We start from the raw sequence: 22,692 nt of genomic DNA, 5'->3' as shown, positions 1-22,692 counted from the left end.
TTGGCTACCCGAGCGGGCTCGGGACTACCCGCCGTATCCCGCAAGAAAAAATTTGCCGAAAGCCATATAATAAATCCTTTATATTTTTGACCAAGCTTGTTCAGTCAAAATGGCTGGATGTTATCCTCGTTCTTTTTTTTTTGCGAGTTTATGGACCTCGACTCCGCCTCGGACAATAAACACACAAAAAAAGAACTTGGCCAATATCCAGCCGTCTTGACCTCACACTTGGTCAATAACTCATATATTTACAACAAAAGAGAAAGTGAGTAGCGTAGCCAATAAGAGAACGGCATCCGTGATAGGACGCTTCGTATGTTTATCAGTACTAATAAGTACTAATAGTTATAGCGCTTTCAACTGGCCAATAAATTTCTGTCCCACCGCATTCTGTCAGCCAATCAGAATGTCAGAATTAGAGCTAGCGTAAAAGGCTAAGTTGTTGCCTAGCAACACAGAAACTCTTAACCTGTCGACCCTTTCTTCTCCGTTCTGAATCATATATTAGTTAACCTGTCTTTTTTATTGTGATTAATGTAACTTGAAGTATCACTCGTCTAATATCTTCCCAAAGTGTACGAGATTTTTATTACAGGAAATATGTGGAGGTTCACGAATTGGCAGAAAAAATGGAAACAGCTGGTTACGTGGCACATTCAGTTCAACGTCACGTAATTATAACGAGTTTTAGAATCGTCGAATCTAGTCTACCTCTTCACAGAATACTGTTTTTCTCGGCGCAGTTAGAGGTCTTTCGAAACAGGAAAATTTCACGTTGTCACGTCCGCAGCATTCAATCATGCTTCTTGTTTTGCCGAACGCGCTGTTCAGTATCCTAATTAGCAACAGGAAACTGAATTGCATGACAATAAAAATAACTGCTTTGTAGACCTCAAGGTTCAAGTTCCAATCCCACTCAGTCGTTTCGTAAGCACATAAACACCAGTCGTGGAGCGAGCGCTATCGTCCTCCGTGTGGTAAATGTCTTTTCTGCCCGACTGACTGAAAAAGCTTCCCTGTTCTTGGCAATCGATGCAGAAACGAACGACGATTTCTAATTAAAGGGTGAGTGAATCGTAGACATAACAATTTTAGCGAAATATCGATCAGTGTACCGAGTGCTCAACCGTTCTCCTAAGCTCTTGGACGAGATGAAACTGGCTCAACCATGTTAGTCACAACGATTGTTCTCCGTTGTAAAATGCAATTTAAAACAAACAGCTGTGGGTTAATATAATTTTAAAACACGGTTTAAAACTCAGCCAAACGAGCTCACCCACTCGTATCCACGTTTATTCAAAGTTGAGTGCTCTACTTTTGTGTTTGTCTAATCGCGTGATTCGTAGATAATGCATGAATTATATTGTCTGGAACTTGCCGCAGCGCGAACAGGAAGTAGCAACATGGATATCGTAGATCAGGTAACGTTTTCGTTGCTAGAGATTAGATTTGCTATCAGCCTTGAGTCAAATCATTTCAGGGAATAAACGGCAACTTTTTTTCCCCTTACCTTAACAGACTCTTAACAGGCTTCGAAAACTACTGATCGCACAATAGAAATCAGGTTTTATTTAAATCGCAGGAATCTCATAATCGTAAACTGATGCTCGCCAATTTTCCGTGAGCGCAACGTAAACAACTTTTATCGCATATTTATCGCTTTCACTTTCTATAGCCCATGAACAAGGAATTTTTTTCAATTGCTCAGTTTATAACACCTGTGATCTGTCTGCTCTTCCTTTTTGTACAACTAGTAACCGGTCGTATCGCCTAACAAAGCACTCTTCTCTCCCCACCCCCTTCAGGATGCCCGCCCCCCTTACTTCCGCATTTACGCCCCTCGCCCCCCAGCCTGTGTAGCCTGTAGCCATGAGTTTGTTTTAATATTTTTCTGGGACAAAAGAAGAAAAGACGAATTACGCTCGGATTAACCTTGGCAAACAGTCCAGGCTAAGAGACTTTCGTAGAATATATACGAGTATTTGACTTTTTTAAGTTGCGGATTAGGAATTAACTCCCGAGGATTTTAAAACAAGCAACCAACAGGAACTTGTCGATCAGGTTCGTAATCGATATGCAGCTGAAGTATCTGTACCAATAGACTACGAGTAGTCCCTCTTTCGCTTAGTCCGTGGTGCGTGACGCAAAAGAAAAAAAAAAAAATGGCCGCGCGAAATCCTCGTCACTAGGATTTCGCGCGGCCATTTTTTCTCGCGGTTTCCTTTCTCGTCATGCACGACGGACTAAGCGAAATAGGGACTACTCGTAGTCTAATGTACCAACGATGGGGTTTTTTCTAGAAAAAATATTCAGCGAGAAGGGTACTTCTTTATATTTTAAGAACCCTGCAGTGAGCTAAATTAGTTGTTTGAAGCAAAGGTATATTTGTTCGTGGCAAACGCGTTACATTCGTGACATCAATACTCAGCAACGTTTCATTCTAAACGTAACATCGCGTCACGCATCACAGACTCGATTCAAAAGCTCGTCAAAATATAATATTTTTAATGATTTTAAAAAATGACCTCAAGATTGGCAAACATTTAAGAAGTACATGACTTCATTAGTTAGTACAACAGCGTAATAATTTAGCCAAGGTGCATGAAAGATTACGAGAGGAAAAAGAGGTTTGGAAAATCTTATGAGGGCCGATAGCGCGGGCTCATTTTCACCACCTTCGGCTGGTCGGCTGGTCGGCTGGTCGGCTGGTCGGCTTGGTCACCTATACATCGACGGATGTAACCCCATGATCGTAGTCTTGGTTGCTATTTATTTATTTTTATTTTTATATATCGGAAGTCGTTGTGTTGCTGAAACAGGTTCTGTCACGTTTGCTAGATCTTTCGATTCGTAGTTCAGAAGCGAGCCAGATTAAATGAAATGAGAAGCAACTTTCATGCGAAGTCGATCTGAGAGCAAAGGCCATCGCAACTGATACATTGCTATTTTTAAAACAAAGAGAAAACGTCCATTTGATATATATTGGCATATTCTATGCAAACATTTAAGTGCGTGTAGAGAAAATACTTAGCCGAGCACTCGAGCGTACGAAATATTTCGAGTTCTCCTCCGCCTTCCCACCCCCGCAGGGATTTCACGATCAGCGCACTCAATCACGTGTTTGAAAGGACAGCGCTGTTCATTATTTAAAAGTCTCCGGCCATCTAAAGCATGTCGGCCTAGCGACCTAGAATGTGCTCTCGCATCACATTAAAACTGGAAATAACAGAGGGAAATAAAATCATTACAACACGAGGCAAGCGCGCGGCGACCACACGATCGATGAAAAATAAAGAGTTCACTGCCGGATAAGTTGCCAAGGTAACGTTGTTTTGCCCACGAGCATCGCACTTTCGTTTCAGACGTCAAACGCAAACGTCCTATCATTTACCTAAATAGGAAAAGAAAGGAGATTGTCTAAATTTGTAAAAGTCGATGGAATTTCTTAAATTTTTGGCACACGTATCACGTTTTAATTTACACTTTTCATGATCTGCTACCAGCACCGTCGATGAAAAGTGATTGTTATTTTAAGAGTGCTTTCAGTGTTATTCAGGCATCAAGCATGAATCAGCATAATTTTTTTCCCCAAAACTATCATCTTCACTGTGGTGTTGCAATCAGATTAGGTGGGCACGACGGAACGTGTCGACCGACCGAATAATTTAAAAGAAGTGTTATTTGCCCGTGATTGTTGTCACGTGACGGTGCACCTCTTTGTACTAAGTCTTGTTGTTGTCACAGCGCTTGGTTCAGCGGGTTGAATACTAAACGTTTGAGTGTTGGCTCGAAAGTCAAAACTAGAAGTCGTTAAGGAAGAGCTTGGTTCACAATCGATTCAGCCGAGTCCAGTTAACATACAGATATCATAATCTACTTTCACCGCGTCACTGCATACTCAAGGTAAGCGAATATAATGTGAGAATGTGCGGTTTAAAAATCTCAATTTCCGATCGCGAAGTGCATACACATTAAAATTCACACAAAGCATATCTTGTCAACGCGCGTAAAAACGATTCGATCGCCAAAAATCAAGAGTACTTTTACTCGAGGACCTTGTTTGAGATGTTCTTTGCACTTAATTTCGAAAACATGAGGGCAGAAGTGAACGGGACATTAAAAACGATCTATGCTCCTTTGTTATTGTAAGTCGCTGTAAAATATTCATCATCAGCTATCATCGTGAGACTGTGAGTTATGGTGCTTTGTCAGCATTTCTGGAATACAATAATATCTCGGAATAGCAAGAAGAGCGAAAACGTGTCAATCTTTGTTAACGTTGTGATATTATGATAGTCGTTTTCACTTTCGATGGAAGAATAATTTTGAAACGCAAGAATTAAAATAATGTATTTCAAGTCCGTTCAGACTCTTCAACTAGAATTTTTTGCATATTTTACCCCACTGACATTTCAAACGTGACATTTCATGACAATAGTTACTGCCTCTCAGCTATTTCGGATAAATTTTGTAGCATACCTATTTAAACGGAAACCAGGTGAAAACCTTACAAACTAGTATGAATTCTTCAAGAAATACGAAATTAAATAAGAATTTTAGCCTCCAATATCGACAAATTAATTCTCATATGCACATCGTTTCCTCGTTGGAGTTTTTGCTTAAAAATCTCAGTTTTAATAGTTTTATGATCATCTGTCTTTTTTTGTTTTTCTTTTGTTTTTTTGCAATTTTCATGATCGGCCCCTATCAGCTAATGTATTGGCAATGTCGTTCTGAGATTCTCTCCCATGATGTATTCAGTGTTTGTTCACCTAATAAATTCGTACAACGTTTACTACTCATTTGGCCAGGCCCGACTCAACCGGAAACCATAAAATATGTTGAACTGCGGTTTGCTCGATACCTCATGGGCAATGTTCTATTCGTGCATCAATCTTGTGCTACTTTTAACACCAGTTAAATGATCCAGGAAGTAGCCTGCGAACAGGCTCCCGGTACGGTTGGGTTTAGTGCGAGCTAGCCGAGTGTGGTCTAGGGCGAGCGGGGCTAGCCGAGAGCGGTCGGTTGACGAAGGGGAGCGCATGGTGGCTCTCCCGCTCCCATTCACTTCGCTCGCTGATTCCGCCACTCGCTTCGCTCGCGAAATTCTTTATTTCGCGCTAAACGGCTCACTTTGCTCGCCGGATTTTTGTTCCGCCCTCACTGGGAGCCTGTTTGCAGCCTATTCAGGAAGACAATCGGAGCCATGATTTTTTTTTTCCGGGAGGTTATATTAGACAGGCGTGTGAGATTCTGGTCACCAAGGAATGGTCAGGAATTTCACAGTGTGGGATCTAAGACAGCCTTTGTTGATGGATCATCAGTTATTTCCAAAGTTTTTAAAAAAGCTGTACTAACGCTTATAAAAAAAATCTCACAAAAGACTTTAAGAGTGAAATAATTTTGTCCTCAAAAATATGAACTCCCTTGATAGATAATTACCTTAGTCCTAGGATTTCATAACGATAATCTTTCATTAACTTGAAAAAGGTTTTAGAATTTGAATAATTATCTATGTCCTAGGGTTGCTCACAGTGTAAAATTACTTAACTAAACTTAAATATACAATACAATTTCCAGCAAAAAACTGGAGAAGAAAATTATTTTGACAAAATAATACTGATGACATAAAGGGAAAATAATTCAAAACATAGAAGTCTAATGGACGGATTCGGTTAAAGCGTTTACATCCTTGTTGCCACGCAATTTAGATATCACCTGATGATTCATTTGGGAGGTTACAATTGTTCTGTTTGTACATACTCCCATGCAATCAGTTGAGTGTGTGACAAATTGCACAATTGAAACCTCCCAAGTGAATCATCACGTGGCCTGTAAACGCGTTAGCAAAATCCGTCTATTGACGCCCCCCAGGGTGGGAAGCTAATACTGTCAAGGGATACGTTAACCTCGTTCCCAGGGTCTGATATATCCTGGGAACGAGGTTGACGGTAGGTGGCAGAACTAAACGCTTAATTAACATACATGTATCTTATTAAATGTTTTGATATGTAGTATCGCCGTATATCTTTACGAGTTGTGCCGTATTTAAACGAGCCCGTAGGGCGAAATGTATTATCCAGCTGCTGTAGTCAATAAATTTATCAGTGAAAGAGGGAGAGTGTGACAGTTTTGCATGCGCGCGCCGACCTGTCCGACAAACAGGTCTTCTACCATACAAATACAGTACAACATCGCTGTATATTTGTACTGGTGTCGCGCGATATTTGGACGGTATTCGCTGCAGCTTGTATCGGATACGTTAATAAGCAGATTACTCCCAAGTAAAAACTACACACCAAATTTGGTCAAATTCGGTATAGCTAAGTAGCCTGACGCTATTTACATTCAAGAAGCCTGATATCATGAAATAAGTTAGCACTGCTGATGAATTATCTCGAGTTGTATTCACTCCAGCGCCCCTGACATGCCTTAATTGGTTTGTTATTTATTTCTTTTAAAATGCAAATCCTTTGAAATATTTCCTCTACAGAAACGGCGTTATACGTTTACGGTTTCAGGCAAAATGAGAACAAAATATCATAATTGGCAGGTTTTGATTCCTCCTATTAGGCGAATGGAGCAAGCAAGCCTTTCAATTTTTTTTCTTTAAATTAAGTTGGATCATTATCACATTGCACCGTCAAACTGATAATTTTTCTTCCTGAGTAGATGACGGTAACCAGATCATTCACATTGTGACATCTTTCAGATCTTTCAGTAGTCACGTTCCCCAGTTTTAAACAAAGCTGTTACACTTTTCCTGTCACGTAACCGGATAAAAATCTCACAATAATAGTCTCCTTGTACGTGTCTCCATATTTTTCTTCCGCGTTTTCCAACAAGTACGAGAATTTGTTACGTGTGATAAATATTTATTATGACTGAAAGGCTTCGGTCACGAACACGTGCCAGTACGGCGCGCGTGGCACGGAAAAACAAAATTCGCTGTGTCATGATCATGATCTAACAACATGAATCGTTCTACAGTCATTTGAAGTACTCTTTTTGTAAGTAGTCTTCTTTCGCATGATGTGGCATTTTTTGATAATGAGGTGCATGTAGTTAAGGCCTACACCGACACATGGAACCCACTTTCCGGCAATGTGAGTCATCACGGCAAAATGTGGTAACTGAGGTAAAACTGATCCTGCCGTTTCGTTGCCCTTTCAGAGTCAGTTACTTTATTTTAATCGATAAAAATCTCAGAGGTATTTTCAGCGCCGTTTCCTTGGATGTTTGAGCACGTTTCGAGCTCGTACATGTATTCTACGGTATTTAAAAAGGATCGAAAAGTTGAATCAAGCGACTAATTGTTCATGCAGCTGCTTCGTCACGCCACACTTCATAGTCAAACCGTCGAGCGGGTGATTTTTATTATTCCCACATCAACCAGTTGATTTACTTGATTCGTTGTTATCTCTGTCATCCAAAACAGCAAGATTCGAGCAAGATGGAAGGTTTTGCTTTGCCAGATTTCACTGATTGAGTTCATACTATTTTATTTGCTCACTTTCACCATAGAGATACTGTTGTTTACTCGGGTTTCCCTTCTAGCTCCTTCTGTGTTTAATTTATATTTCCGTAAGAAGTGTTGCTGAAGACAAGACGAACTAAGTGTATACAGAAAGGAGGATAATTCCGCTAGAGTTTGGTTTGAAATGTTAATTCCGATAGATTCTTCCAATTTCGAAATAATTTATTGTTTTTCACGCCTTCATAACCAGTATTCCGCGTCTGTCTGCCTTCGACAAACAGAAGTTGAAGTAGCTGACCCGTAGCTGTTTTACAGTCTTGCGTGTTGTACGTGATAATCCGAGTTGGCATTATTCCAGTTTTATAAAGGTCTGCTCACATGGAAAGTGAGCAGCACATATGCCTGTGTTCGAATCAACCTATGGAAGATTAAAATATCTAATTTGGATGTTGTATTTCTCTTCCAAGGGATGTACTTGGAGAAACACATGCTTTCGTGTGCTTGCCTAGGGACTGTCGCCGGTCATGTGTTGAAAAAGCGAAGAATCCTTGAAACAAAAACGCAAGAATGAGTAAGTAGGCACTATGTGACTTGACATATTAATGTTTGAGCTTATAACTTAGTGTTAACAATGTTTAACAATTGTATTATTCGCTGTCAATTGCTATCGCGTGATAGCTGTCTCGCGCGCGAGGGCGTAGCGTGATCGCGAGTCAACCATCACGCATGGAAATCGAGAACAAATAATCTTATTGTTTTAGTATAAATCTACAATCGGATAAACTGCAATGCAAGGAGAACTTGTACAAACGGCAGCGGAGTGAAGGCGGATCTTGGTTTAGATCAGGATTAGCAGGGTAAAATATAGCATAAAACCAATTGAAAGGCTGACCGGACGGTTGAAAAGGGTAAATTTGATACCCAATATTTCGGTTAGACAGGACTAACCTTCTTCAGGGGCTACACTGAAGCTAAGTACTTAATTCAGTGTAGCCCCTGAAGAAGGTTAGTCCTGTCTAACCGAAATGTTGGGTATTAAATTTACCCTTTCCAACCGTCCGGTCAGCCTTTCAATTGGTTTTATGCTATAAATCTACTAGTCTTTCAAACCTTAAACAAGACAGCTGCACGTTGTTATAATAGTATAAATACGTCATACCACCCAGTGATAATTGAAGAACAAATTCACTAAGCGTTAGACTCTGTTCATAAATGGCTGCCAATTTAAATTTTTTTGTATGTATTTAAATTAGCCCAACTAACCTCGTTTGAAAGTAAACATTTTTTTTGAATTATCAGCTCAAAAACAAGGTTAGTTGGGCTAATTTTAATACTTACAAAAGAATTTTTAATCGGCAGCCATTTATCAATAAGGTCTATACGTCCGCCATCTTGTTTAAATGTGGGTTCGTGGAGATCGCAGCTTAGTGAAATATTAACCTTGCGCGTGGGCAACACGCACTAAAGGCTGGGGAAAGATCAAAATAGAGAACTTATGGAACCGAAATCAAGGCTATTATCCATTCTGCGCTTGCTTATGTGCTCATCATATATGTGCTTATGCCACCCACGTAACCAGAGTCTCCGTTCGTCTTGACCGACGGTCAGGAAACGAACGAAAGGATCTGATTTCAGGTCCAAAAATATCAGACATCCGGTTAAATTGAATTGCGCATTCGTAGCTGAGAAACACGTGGCTCAATCAAGATGCTGGTGTTTTTTTCTTCCTTCCCCTCCCATTCCCATTGTTTTTTAAAACCAATCAAAATCTAGCCTGTAAACGGAACTATCGACTGTCGCTCGTTTCGTCGAGCTTGCGATGTAAGGAACGAACGCCTCAAGGACGAATTGTGCCTATGGTTGTGTTGTGGGCGTCCTCACTACCGTTATGCTTATGATTAGATTGTGCTCCCCCCTGGGGGTAGGGAACTTCCATATGGAAAGGGCGGGGGTGCGTCGTGTCTTTTAACTACTTCTTAGGGTGTTCCAATCTCGTTCTTGTTCGCGTTTGTATATGGCGTATATGGGTTTACAAAGCACGCCATATTAGATATCACACTCTGTATAAAATATTTAGTGCAAATATTTGAACAAGCCCTGCCGGCAGGCAGAACTATCCAGAATTTTCAAATGCCGGATAATTAGGTCATTATTTGGGATAGTCTGCTTTCTGTGTGCAAACGCCTGCCGCATCCCACTTCCTTCCTCACTCAGGGTCATGAGATTTTTTTTAATCGCGAGTTTAAGTTAGGTTCGATTTCCGCCGCTCTCTCGCGTATCGTCGGTCTTTGCCGTTCCCGCGGGATCGTCTCCCGAAACGCGGCTGGAACTCGAGCTTAGTTTAGTTGACTTTTAAATTAACTGATATATTCGATATTTATTGTCTGGAAGGAGTTGACTGACTGATACATGTAGTCCGGGGAGGGGGGACTTCGCATATGAAAGCGTAGGGATGCTAGTCGGAAATTTAAAATAAACCCCTAAAGGAGACCAATCATGGCGTAATAAATAATAATAATAATAATAATAATAATAATAATAATAATAATAATAATAATAATAATATGATCAAGATCTAGCAAGAGAAGTTCGAAAAATGTGGGGTGTGAGGACAAAGGTTATTCCAGTGGTAGTGGGAGCATTGGGATCAATACCACTGAGATTGAATGACAATCTGAGAGCCATTGAGGTGGGCATTCCTGTTGGACTGATCCAGAGATGTGCATTGTTGGGGTCGGCAAGAATTCTTAGAAAGGTGCTGGAGATGTAGAAAGAAGAGAAAAAGCAAACAAGGGGTGTTTCTTGGCTTCCCTAGGCAACTTGTTGTTGTCCGGAGCCAATGACGAAACCAGCTTCAATATCATCAATAGCTGTGCGAATCTTTAATAATAATAATAATAATAATAATAATAATAATAATAATAATAATAACTTTATTTCAGTCTTAAATGTATTAAACACTAGTGGCCCAGGATTTTTTTGACCCCTAAAAGAGACCATATTTAAAACATATTAAATATATATATTTCTTAGTGTGAAACCCCAAACTGAGACCTTCACGGCTACATATGGGCTACATATGATGGCGTTTGCCCATAACACCGGAAGTGAGACCAAAATCCGAAATTTACACCCCTAAGCGAGACGACGAACATCCCCACCCCTTTCATGTGCAAGTCCCCCACGGACATGTAGCTGAGAACAGGCCAAAGTTTTAACTTTCGGTTGAGAACTGTATAATTTAATGGTAAATGAAAAATGGCTAGAATTTTGAAGTGATAGCTGAGATTCCAGTACATCCATTCAGATCAGACTACACGTCTTGTTTTCTTTCGCAAACAACGACACAGAGAGAGAGATTTTAATTGCATGAGAGTTTACAAGTTAAGTACTGGGACTGCCTTTGACAGTAATATATTACAGCAATGTATTTCACATCTATATTTTAAATTTTTCGCTACTGTGGCTTCAAGAAAGTTGTTATGCTAAGCAGTTAATCACCCTACAAAGCTGTTCTTGCGAGCGATATCATAAACGTATTAAAATATCATGTTAAACAATAGTGATTAATGTTTGACCAATCCCTAAAGAGTTCTACTGTTTTGACAAGATGGAGTTTACTTTAACTTTGCAAGTTATGCTCACACTTTCTATAGCTATACCCTGAACATAAGTGAGTAAAGTTATTGAAGCCCGTTTGTGTTACATTTAGAATGGGGAACTCGTACCTGGAAAGGGACTTCAGATTCCAGCGTGGAGTATTTAGGATCCAAAATGAAAGCTTTGTCGCCGCCACTTGCTGAAGGACAACTAGAGGAGGTTTACAGCGTGCAATGGAACTTAGGTTCCGATATGTATTGGCAGTTTGGCGACAAGAAAAGTGCTCTTTTGGCGTATTTGACAGAGCACGGGCCTCGCGAATTTCCACGCTTTAAGAAGGGGCTAAAACAGTTCAAACGAACATTAGAAAGGCTTGCAGACGGTGACCCAGTCCCAAGCACCATCGAATTGACGAACGAAAAACCCAGCAACCTTAAGGCGTTCATCACTGAGGTCGCCAGCCATGTTAGCGTGGCAACAGTCTGTCTAAGACAGCCAGGCCTGCGCAAGTTCTTCGCCGAAGGTATCGGTAAGCACGTGTTGACCGCTTTAGAAAAGAAGCACTCGTGTTCGATCGAGACGCTCGATGAAAAACCACTAGTTGTGTCCGACGACGAAGCCCAACCCAGTGTCCTTAGGCCGCCTCTGTGTATACTTGATTTCAACAAAATCATTGAGGATTTGGAGGTTAGTGGCTAAATACAGTACCTAGAAGCAGAATATCAGAGTGACAGTTGCATGTAAGGCGACCTGTTCACCTCCGGGAGTGGGGCCACTCCCTATAATTCAGGTATATAAAAGGGTAGGGATTTTACAAGTTGAGGCATATAAAAAGATAGGAAAATCCATTCAGTTAGTTATTTTAAAGAGCCTTTTATTAAAATATTGCGAACAGACGCACCTTGTGGCTGTATCATTTCATTTAGTAGGCACTACATGAAAATGACAAGAAGACTTCCTTTTTTGGCGATATATTCATAATACGGACCGGTTGTGAAAGTATGTGAAAGGGGTGCCTTCTTCAATTAAAGGTATATGAAAGGGGAACGTACCTTTTCTGTCAAAATGGTATGCAAAATGGCAAGTGGCTGGACCCCGAAGGGGGAAGCCTCTCCGTATAGAACTTTGTAAAGTACCCCCCCGGGACATCCCGAGGTTTACATATTGATCGAATTGAGTAATTTTCCCATTTTAAAGTCAAACCAAGTGAAGCGTACCCCTCAAGATTACATTAATGAATTGATTACTTGAAAATTAAACCCGCTAGTCGCTTCAAGAATGCAATAATGGATTGATCTTTGGAAAATTGAACTCACTAGTCGGTCCAAGAATACGGCTAATGGATTTAATGTTCAAAAAAATCAATTTAACATTGATATTTGAAATGACTGGCGAGTTCAATATTCAAATAATCAATTCATTATTGCATTTTTGAAACGATTAGCTGGTGCAATATTCAAATAATTAATTCATTAATGTAATCTTGAGGGGTACGCTTCACTTGGTTTGACTGTAAAAACAGACCTGGTAACGCTAGGAAGACTTTGCAAGCTTAAGCAATACACAGTCTGTGCAAGTAAAAATGCGTTAAAAGCTGAAAACGGAGGCTTCGCTCAGAAAATTCATCAAATATTTTCCGTCCACAAGCCGGAGGAATTTTAAAAACGCAGCAATCACCGCTCATTTGAGATCGATTTGTATTTAAGGGCGCCACGGTGAGGGAAATCACATGATTTTCGTGACGCCATCGTTTCCGAATTGCTCCATTTTCAAAATGTTTTCCGTTCACAGGAAAACGAAAAGCTGGCGTTTTCAAATTCTTAAGGTTTGAAGAGCGTCTTCGAAAAGCTCCGTTTTCGTGACGGATTAGTGTGGACGGTTAAGGCCTAACAGGAGAAATAAAGCTGCGTTTTCAAATTTCTCCGGAGTAGTGTGGACGGGGCCTAAAACTCTTATCGTTGTTTTTATCTCAGTTTCATTGTTATTGATGGCGTGTCCCGTGCTTATAGTATTACAGCGGTTTTCACTTGATTGTCCAAAGTAATTCGCATTTGATTGGCTTTTGCATTTCTACGCTAAGTGATTGGCTTCAAAAAATTCGCGCCACTTCGTCATCCTATCAATGATAAAACCAACCTATCGCGAATCGCTAGCAGTCTTTTTCCCGCGCTTCTACCGAGTCACATGTTTTTGCTTGGAGTTTTGATTGGTCAACTGCGTTTTTTGTGATTAGCTAGAGTGATTTGATGCTTTCGTTACTAGGTGTTAGACAAATCTCGAAGGTGGGCGCTTATAGGACTGAGGTGGATAGAATTTTACAAGAGCACTGATCGAATTTGTGGTATTTGTTTTTAAGGTGGATCCTCCCGAGATTGTTGATGAGGAGGCTCCCTTCGCCGACTGGAAGGAGATGATTTGGGAAGGCGCTTTAACAGAACTGTCACAAAGTGAAGTTCCAGATACGAATGACACTCCGTTACCATCTGAATCAGTAGTAGTCGTAAATGGTGCGTTACCATCTGAATCAACAGTAATCGTGACTGAGCCTCCCTCGACGATTGCGTTACAAAGCAAGGAGAGGTCTGAACCTGAGCCAGTTGACTCGTCCGAGTGCACGTGGATCCAAAACACGCAAATTCGTGTTTGCGCCGGTGACTTAACGAAAGAAGTGGTAGATGCGATATTAATAACAAATAAAGATAACCTGGACTTGAATAAGGGAGGTCAGTTAAATAAGCATATTAACCTAGCAGCCGGGCCATCTGTGAAGAGTGAATGCAAGCTTCTCATCAATGAAAATGGTGCGCAGCTTCCTGGCAACGCTGTGATGACGTCAGCAGGGAACCTCCCTTGTAAGAAAATTGTACACGTTATCGCTTACCCAGGCCCACCACAGATCCTCGACCTTCAGCTGGGCGTGAAAACTGGGCTTCAGTTGGCTGACGAAAGGGGAATGAGTTCCATAGCTTTGCCAACTATAGGCGCAGGGTGCATGGGACTGACACCGTCAAACTCGGCCCGGGTTCTTTCAGGGGGAATTTTGAGCTTTTTGGAGCGTCGCCCCCGAAACTTGCGCGAGATCAGGATTGTCCTGTATGACGACAGTTTGTTGCCGATATTTGTCCAAGAAGTGACGAACGACTTTGCCCCTATTAAGGCCCTTCAAGAGTATTCTCCCCTCTCTACCGAACGGCTAGACGAAGACTGCATCCCTCAGGTAACCAACCGGAATACCACGATCAACGGAGGGAGAGCAAAGTATCCGCCCGATAATACCTCGGCCGAGTTTCGTGTGTATGGTAAAGATAGGAAGACCGTCACAAGTGCTGTGAACAGTTTGCGCAATGTTTTCGCGAAGCACCTAACAGTCCAAAGAGTTACGCATAAGTTAGTCCCTGGTCTGTTTGAGAGCTCCTGGACGTGGCTTTGTGAAGTGGCATCGAAACACCAGACAGATCTCAAGAATGAGGCGCACAATAGTACCATCATCGTAAGCGGCATTTCGGACGATGTCGCCTCAGTGGTGGGATGCATTTGGCAAGAAATCAGCAGGCTCGCGGAAAGTCAAAACAACCTTGAAAAGCGCAAACTGATGTCGCAATATGTTCGATGGCATTACGTTATTCTTGACAAGGAAATCGCTGTCACTGAGAAACTCAGCTCTACGATCGAGGAGGCATTTAGTCAGGAAAAAGAAGGAGTGACGCTCTTTATGGATGACCACAAATATTGCGTGGATTTTAAATCGATGACGGTCAAGGAATTATGTTGTAGCAAGTACCCACCGCTTCGATTGAGACGAAAAATACAATCAGATACTGGTAAATTAACTCATTTGGTCGTAGCTTTTATATTTCCTTGATTTCTCTACTTACAGCTGATTCGTTTACAGGCTTTTTCTTGATTATTTTGTGATATTTTGCGCCCCACCGATAGGCGCCTGGGCGCGGGTATAATCCGTAGATTCCATCTTCCTTCGAATTTGTGTGTTTTGTTTCTGAGCCTGAGACTGACTGGCTAAATCACTGACTGACTGACTGATGGACAAAGACAGACAGACAGACAGACGGACTGACGGCTGACGGACTGGCTGACACGCTGACTGACTGACAGGCTCCCTGGCTGAAAGGCTGACTGCCTGACTGGCTGACTTGCTGACAGGCTGCCTGGCGGACAGGCTGCTTGGCTGACAGGCTGCCTGACTGACTGACTGACTGACAGACAGGCTGTCTGACTGACTTACAGACAAAGACAGACAGACTGGCTAGCTGGCTGACTGACTAGCTGACTGACTAACTCACTGACTGTCTGACAGACACAGACAGGCAGATAGACAGACAGACGGACGGACTGACGAAATGGCTAACTGGCTCACTGGCCGACTGGTCGACTGACTGACAGGCTGCATGGCTGGCAGGCTGGCAGGTTGATTGGCTGACAGGCTGACTGGGTTATTGGGGGGCTTGGTAACTGGTTGACTGGCTGACGGACTAACTGAATTGCGCGGAACTTTATCGAAATAGACCTCTGCCCAATTTCTATATTATATTGGCAAATGGCACCAAGTATACAAATAAATGAAATAAAAGATGTCTACAGAGTATATTACAACAAATTTTTTGCGGATGAAGTACAGGATTAATTATAAAGACTGAAGTGGATTACTGTTCATCGATTGGACTTTAGTGACGGGATGCAAAGAAATGAAAATTGCCATTTTGGTGATTGTTGAATCTTTTACTCGTTACCAAGTTTTAATCATCCTCTCTAGTCGTCATATATGTTTTTCTTTTTAGTCGATTTGTTTTGCTTTCACCACTTCAGTTCTTTTCTTCCTGTTGAAAGATAATGACGTAACTTTATAGCAAGCCGGTCGCGATTATTATCTGTTGTTATCAAACACGATGTCTTTGCGGAGGCAGTGCGCTCTTAACTTTTGATGGATGTTATGTGCTGCCCATTCTTAATCTCACAGTTCAACGTCGCTGCATTTTAGTGGCTCAATCGTGATTGATCTAAAGTTCCTTTTATCTTTAATCCAAGGTGCTTTAATGCCTGATTCCTGGTCAGCACAACCGTGCTTCCCAGACGGAAGTCCACATCCCGTGGCCTTGGTTCCGGTAAAGATATCGGATGAAGTGGAGTACAAAACCGTTGCCAACTTGTTCTACAACACTGGAGGTTACGGCGATATAGTCAGTATTGAACGGGTCCAGAACCTATGCCTTTACAAGCAGTACATCGCGTACAAACAGGAAGTGGAACAAAATAACTGCAGGTATGGTAACAACAGAAACGAATTGCAGCTCTTTCATGGCACCAGTGGATCAAACGTGAGCGCCATAAACAGACAGGGATTCAACAGGACCTTTTGCGGAAAGACGCACGGTTAGTTGAATGTTAACAGTGATACCACTCACTTGTGGTGGTAAATAAATAAAAAATGGTAATTTTTAGGCTCAGCAGTGAAACGGGAAAGATCTAATGTTCATGGTAATCAGAGCTCTCTCCATAGCTCAGTGGATAGAGCACCCTGCGTGCCGGTGTTTGGAAGGGCAGATTCGAATTCCGTTGGAGACGCAGACTTTTCAACGAATTTTATTTTAATCTTTTTTCATTTTACTAGTGAGTTTAAAATTCAACACGATCTTTCTTTATATGTTACGATCTATGACGTATACACGGTTACTTGCATTTACGCTCAAGATAAGGTCAAATGTGTCCTAGTTGCCTAATATCTTTCTTCGCTCAAGCTCTGATGGCATTTTTTGCGGAATACGAGATTCTTCTACACTCGCACTTGGGGTGGATTGAATGAGAAAATGAAAAAATGAAAAAAAGGAGCAGCGTGTCCGAGTGGTTTAGGGCGCTGGTGTTGTAATACGGAGGTCCCGGGTTCAAGGCCTCCACCCTGCCACTGGCGGGATTTGTTTCTCGGTAGTCCCGAGTTCAGATCCTCTGTCACGCTTTGTTAACAGCCAACTGGTCTGCCTCCTGCCAGTTGGGATTTTTAACTATTTTCCGTTTATTTGAAATATTGTTTCCTTTGTTTCAGTGGCATGCCTGTAAACTAGCTAAGCTTAGTGCTTGTATAGCTAAGTGAATGACCACTATAAATAAGATTTACATTTTTTACAATGTTATGGAAGAAAGAAAAGCCAGCACTCTGAACAGGTACCTCATCGTATTTTCCTTTTTGTGCCATTGCCAGTATTTCTGGTATAAAAGCTTTCAATTAGGTCCCAGTTCTCGAATTGCTACATTTCGGGGGCATTTCCCACCGATTCCACAACTGCCAAGATAATAGCCCCCCACCTCCCTGAAAAATCCATTATCCGCCCCTGAGGCCCGCAAGCTAGAGACCCCGAAGGAAGCCTGTCCGATGGAGAGAAAATGACCCAATTCTAGAACTCAAGCGATTTTAGGTGATGATGTGAAAATATAAACTTACTCTTTACTTTTTTTTCATAAAACCTCTATTTCTTGTTGTGTTTTTCAGGAGCTATGTACGGGAATGGAGTATACTTTGCTTCAAGGGCCTCTTACTCCATGGGCTATACGGTTCCGGATATTTATGGACTAAGGCACATGTACCTAGCTCGAGTTGTGGTGGGTTTTTACGCCATAGGTTACAAGGGACTTCTTGTGCCGCCTCCATTGTTTGCTCAATCACCCGAGGTGCTTTTCGATTCGGTTGTAGACAACACGGCAAATCCAAACGTGTATGTGGTGTTTCGTGATTCCCAATGTTACCCGGAATATCTCATTACTTTGAAAACTTAACTAACAAGTGCACAGCTCGGATTCACTGCCATCTCCCACGTGACTGGAAAGCTGTTGCGTGACACCATCGCTTCTGACTACCGTTACTACACATCCTTCCCACTGTAGCGAAATATTTTAACAAAACATGTAAATGAGAACAAGAGTTTTGTTATGATTAAGTGGAATTGTACATTTTTAGCTATTCTAACCCGTTTGGTTTTTAAATTCGGTAAACATATGACAAATTTTCTTAAATTTTCTCCTTCTTTTGCATGCACATATTTCAGTCTTTTTCATTCAAAGTTCAGCTTAACAACAGGTATGTATCGTAGCTTTTACTTGTGTCACACAAATTTTTTTTTTCGACTTCCAAAGCTAGTATAATCATACTATGCAGTTTAATAAATACATTAAAGTACTCTTCAAGAACTTTCGTTTGAATGGTCACACACTGTGGTTCCATTCTCAGACTTAAAAGTTAGAACCACCTTGTGCAGCATAATAAAAAGTACCACATGAAAGTATTGCTCAGTAACTTTAATTTGAATGGTCACACATCGAGGTTTCATTCACAGACTTTAAAGTGAGAACCACCTTGTAGAGCACAACAAACAGTACCATATGAAAAGACTGTTCAAAAGCTTTCATTTGAAACACTAGGGTTTCATTCACATATACAAATTAGAACCATTTTGTACAGGATGATAAACAAAATCAATCAACATTACCACTCATTTCATTTGAATGCTCACACCAGATTACATTATAAGCACTTGTTCTTTTTTTGTTTCCTAGTTAGCTCTACAGAACATTCAGTAAGATTAATATTATCTGTAGTTTTCAAAGTTCCTAAACGGTAATCTGACTATGTTAGGTGTTGAGTTAATACTAATATTAAACAATAATCAAACTATTATTGTATATACAATGGAACATGGCTTGATAGACACAACTAGGTATTGTGGACAGTTTTCTTTGCCCTGTTGGTGTCCATACAGACTGGATTCCAGGGTACTTGAGAGGAAACGGATGTTAGATCGTTAAATTATTAAATGTAAGATAACTAAAAATAAAAATAATTTTATGACTGTTTGAATTAGATTTGTACAGTTCATTGGGCATGTCTTATTGTAAATTACTGAATTTGATTGACTTGTCAATGACTCATTGGTGGATTTGAGCCAGAGGAGCCACAGCCCCATATCGGACATTTCCCTTCTCTAAGTGAAAACATAACTCCCAAATATTTCAGTCACAAACCCCTTCAAAATGCAGGAATTACATCCGAGGAGACAAAGGTTTTCAAGTTCTCTAGGTTGGGGGGCATAACCAACTTACATGTACCTCTAAGTTGTTTAACCAGCTGCTGTGGCCCTATTTCTGAATTTACTTGGTCTCCTCTGGTAAATTCCCCAGAAAAACAATGACACATATGTTGACATCTTCAAATGTATATGTATTTAGTATCCTAAACAGGTCTTATACATTACAGCCAACCTGTTAGTTTTCATATGGCACAAAATAATTAGCCAGCAGGCACTCAGCCAGAAGACAATCACTGGAAAGAAGACAATGATTTTCCTCATACTACAAAAACTACAGTTTGTAATAGTCAAGTATCTGTACCAAGTTGTACTTTAGAGTCAGGTAACAGACCATATCTGACATCATAGACACTTGAACTCTAACTGCAAGTAACAGGCTTTAGTTAGTTTTAGCTCTTTGTACACTTTGCATTCCTATGAATCTGGGTAATAGCAAAAGATTAGACGGATTAAAGAAAACGAATCAACTGTTCATCCCTTCTTTTATTCCTGTTATATGAAATTTCCAAGTCAAGATGTTGTTCTAGGCCTCATATCTGGTATAATATGCATGTAAAAAGTGCTAACAAAGGGATATAACGGTAGCTTCAAAGTACATACAATGATGCTAGATTTTAGTTAGTCACAGCCATTAGTTTTGATTTCTAATCTTGACTTGCTAAGCAAACAAGTCATGTACCGTAATTAATATTTACAAATATAAGGTAAAACTTACTTCAACAGCTTTACATTATCTATATATATGTTATAGCTGCATCAATTTCATTATAGGACCACGCCCCTTCCCTGGGCATTTGTACAGCATTAACAGATCAGTCTCCACCATGTTTAGGTAAGGTCTGCATCAAGGCAGTGGCCCATACAACAGGAGCTTATCCCTGTTTCTGTAGCATGAAGCGACTACAGTGTAGGAGTATTTCTACTTCCCCCTGGATGGCGTGCTTGTTCATTGCAGGGTTACCCTCTCCCCTCTCCAGCATTAAATTTGTTGGTACCTATTTAGACGTCTGGTTGGGGAGTGGCAATGTGTGGACAAGTGTTTTGCCTAAGAACACAATGCAATGACCCTGGCCAGGGCTTGAACCTAGACTGCTTGATCCAGAGTCCAGCGTGCTAGCCCTTACGCCACCATGCCTACACCATGCAGGGCTGTCATTAAGTTTTGAGTCACCTGTAGCCTTGTTCTCCAGACCTGTAACAAACTTGTTACTTTGTGGTTGAATTCTATCAACAACAGGCAATTTCACTCCTAGCATCAAGAGAAAATCAAGCATACTCGGCCGTAACATGTACTATGGATTACAGCCCTTAATGAGAGCCCTGCCATGGGGCACTTGCTACCAACTTTCTGCCTGGGGTGGGCATTTCTCATTTAAGTCATCAACAACGAATCTTACAGCGTACATCACCCATGCCGCAAGGACGTTCTACAGATGTATTCATTATTGAATGGATTAACTGTAAGTAAAGACTGCAGATACTCATCCCTTTTCTAAGATCTGACCCATCTGAAGCTATCTCATCACCCTACACATTCATCTTTGTCGTCCATGTGTACGAAGATAAAGAAGGATGGTGGGCAGCCAGTAAGAGAATTGTACTGGCACTTGGGATGCTTTTTAGGAGGGGCGGGAGTACTTTTTTTTTTTTAAATTTAAAAACTAATCCAGAGAGGGAATCACATGGAGCTGGGCACTAATTTTACATTTACGGTAGTCACCTTTCAAATTGACAGAGCCATACATGTAGACTAGCTGTAAAAAATAAATCAAAAGAAAGCTAAAACAGGTTGGAATTTTTGGTTACTTCCTATGGTTACCATTAAATAGTGATAAACAGTGTAAGAATAATTTGTAGTTCTTAACCATATATTTTGTCACTGATATGATTAATAATTATTAGATGTCATTTTGGGAGTACATGTATCACCTACTGCTATATGCAGATCATAAAACTAAACATACATGCACTGATTACCCAAGATATGTATTGAAATATTTTACTCCCCTAAAAATTACTTTTGGGAAATACCTGATGATTTGTAAAGATAATTCTCATGTTTGCACAGGAATAGATATTTAAAATTAAAATGTCACTCCATCTCACAGCCTGAAGAGTAAGGAGAGTTTCTCCGAGATGGTGCAGTACTGGACGACAGAGAGTCCATATGCTCATCTGAATGGGGGATATCCAGATTCATGGTTTCTGTTGTTGTGATCAGTTTGGAAATCTCATCTTGTCTTTCCCTGATGGCAGTGACTTCCAAGCTAAATCCATTATCTTCAGCAAGATCCAAAGCCCTGTGGGCATGTTGCAAGGCTACCTCCAAATTGTTCTGCCTATAATTTAGGTCACACTGAGCCACCAAGAACTGTATTTTCTGGCCCTCCTTCATCTCATCTTCATATTTTTCTTTAATCGTTTCGAGACAATTCTTTGCCTCTTCAACAGACCTTGTGCATGTGATCTGGGACCGGGCTGCGTTTGTGCGGCAGTTCAGGTCAAGCAAAGCCAGCTTAACGAGACCAAAGTGGTGTTTCTTAATGTAAACACTGCCATCATCGAGCTCAATGCAGAGGTCTATGCATTGTTTCATGTAGTTCTTCGCTTGTTCCACGTACTCCTCACGTGCTGACCGCCCTGACCGGTCAAGCGGAATGGAAGAGACATATTTTGTCAGGTTACTTGCCATTTCATAGAAAATCAGAGCCTTGACAAAACGAGAGTTTCCATTTCGAGAAAACTGTTCAGCGATCGCTATACTTTCTTTTGCCTTTCCGTGCTTGTCCTGGCGCCGGTAGAAGCCGGTCAAATGCAGGTGGGCCATGGTCACAAGGTAGTTACTCATTTCCACTTTCGTTTTCTTCAGCGTTTCCAAGGCTCCTAGAACCATCGCTTCCGCTTTCTCCAAATCGTTCTGATAACTAACTACTACGCTCTTTTCGATCGCCATTAAGAGTTCGATGGCTAGGTCGCCTTGCTTTGCCTTTATGATGCCATCTGCAACTCTGTTAAAGTCCTTCCAGTTCCCGCTGTCTCGCAAGGGATGAAGTATCTTTAGGACAGCGCAGAATTCGATCGTCTTTTGTTTGGAATCACACGAAGCGGCCGGAAAGATTTCTGGCAAATCATACCTAACGAACTCTTCCTCACTCTCACTGGAACCTCTCTTTGAGCACAACTTAGGATCTGGTCTCTGTTTTCGCTGGGGAAATCTGATCTTACTCTGCTTTCTCTTTGTTCCACGACATTCCCCGCCATCTTGCAATTGGATGGCTGTCGTTCGAAACCCTGTTCCTTTCGATCGAGACGTTGTTGACCGCTCCCCATACTCAAGACGTCTACAACAATTATTTACGGTATTCCCATCACCAATAACCAGTGTTTCAAAGGTACAGTTGGTCAAATTTAATTGAAAATCGCCTCCTTTCCGTCCGGCTAATTGGTGAACCGCCATTTTTCAGACGCGCGGGAAAGTTGAAGTTAGACATAAGAATGACGTCATGCGTGTTTTGATAGATGGTG

General features: G+C 41.1%; 2 protein-coding genes across 7 annotated transcripts; one reads left to right on the top strand and one right to left on the bottom strand.

The window, feature by feature from the left end:
• The first annotated feature begins 903 nt into the window (after positions 1 to 903).
• Positions 904 to 18,938, top strand: LOC110065651 (protein mono-ADP-ribosyltransferase PARP14-like). 6 transcript variants are annotated; one of them, XM_089298923.1, is made up of 6 exons: positions 904 to 1,065; positions 7,945 to 8,048; positions 11,190 to 11,764; positions 13,434 to 14,898; positions 16,121 to 16,465; positions 17,577 to 18,938. In XM_089298923.1, the coding sequence occupies exons 2-6, from the start codon at positions 8,045 to 8,047 to the stop codon at positions 17,858 to 17,860; spliced, it is 2,673 nt and encodes an 890-aa protein (XP_089155049.1). In that variant the 5' UTR covers positions 904 to 1,065; positions 7,945 to 8,044; the 3' UTR covers positions 17,861 to 18,938. The 6 variants fall into 6 exon arrangements, with proteins under 6 accessions (XP_089155049.1, XP_020628464.2, XP_020628462.2 ...); XM_020772805.2 differs by lacking the exon at positions 904 to 1,065 and adding an exon at positions 2,264 to 3,903; XM_020772803.2 differs by lacking the exon at positions 904 to 1,065 and adding an exon at positions 6,892 to 7,010.
• Positions 18,939 to 19,277: 339 nt separating this feature from the next.
• LOC149104989 (uncharacterized) lies at positions 19,278 to 22,624 on the bottom strand. Its single transcript, XM_089298928.1, has one exon. It carries the CDS (start codon positions 22,622 to 22,624, stop codon positions 21,260 to 21,262), a length of 1,365 nt encoding a protein of 454 aa, XP_089155054.1. The 3' UTR covers positions 19,278 to 21,259.
• Between the last annotated feature and the right edge of the window lie 68 nt (positions 22,625 to 22,692).

The sequence above is a fragment of the Orbicella faveolata genome, unplaced genomic scaffold (genome assembly GCF_042242905.1).
Source record: "Orbicella faveolata isolate gen_17 unplaced genomic scaffold, um_ofav_v1 contig_34, whole genome shotgun sequence".
NCBI classification, from domain to species: domain Eukaryota; kingdom Metazoa; phylum Cnidaria; class Anthozoa; order Scleractinia; family Merulinidae; genus Orbicella; species Orbicella faveolata.
This window is presented reverse-complemented; position numbering and strand designations above follow the sequence as displayed.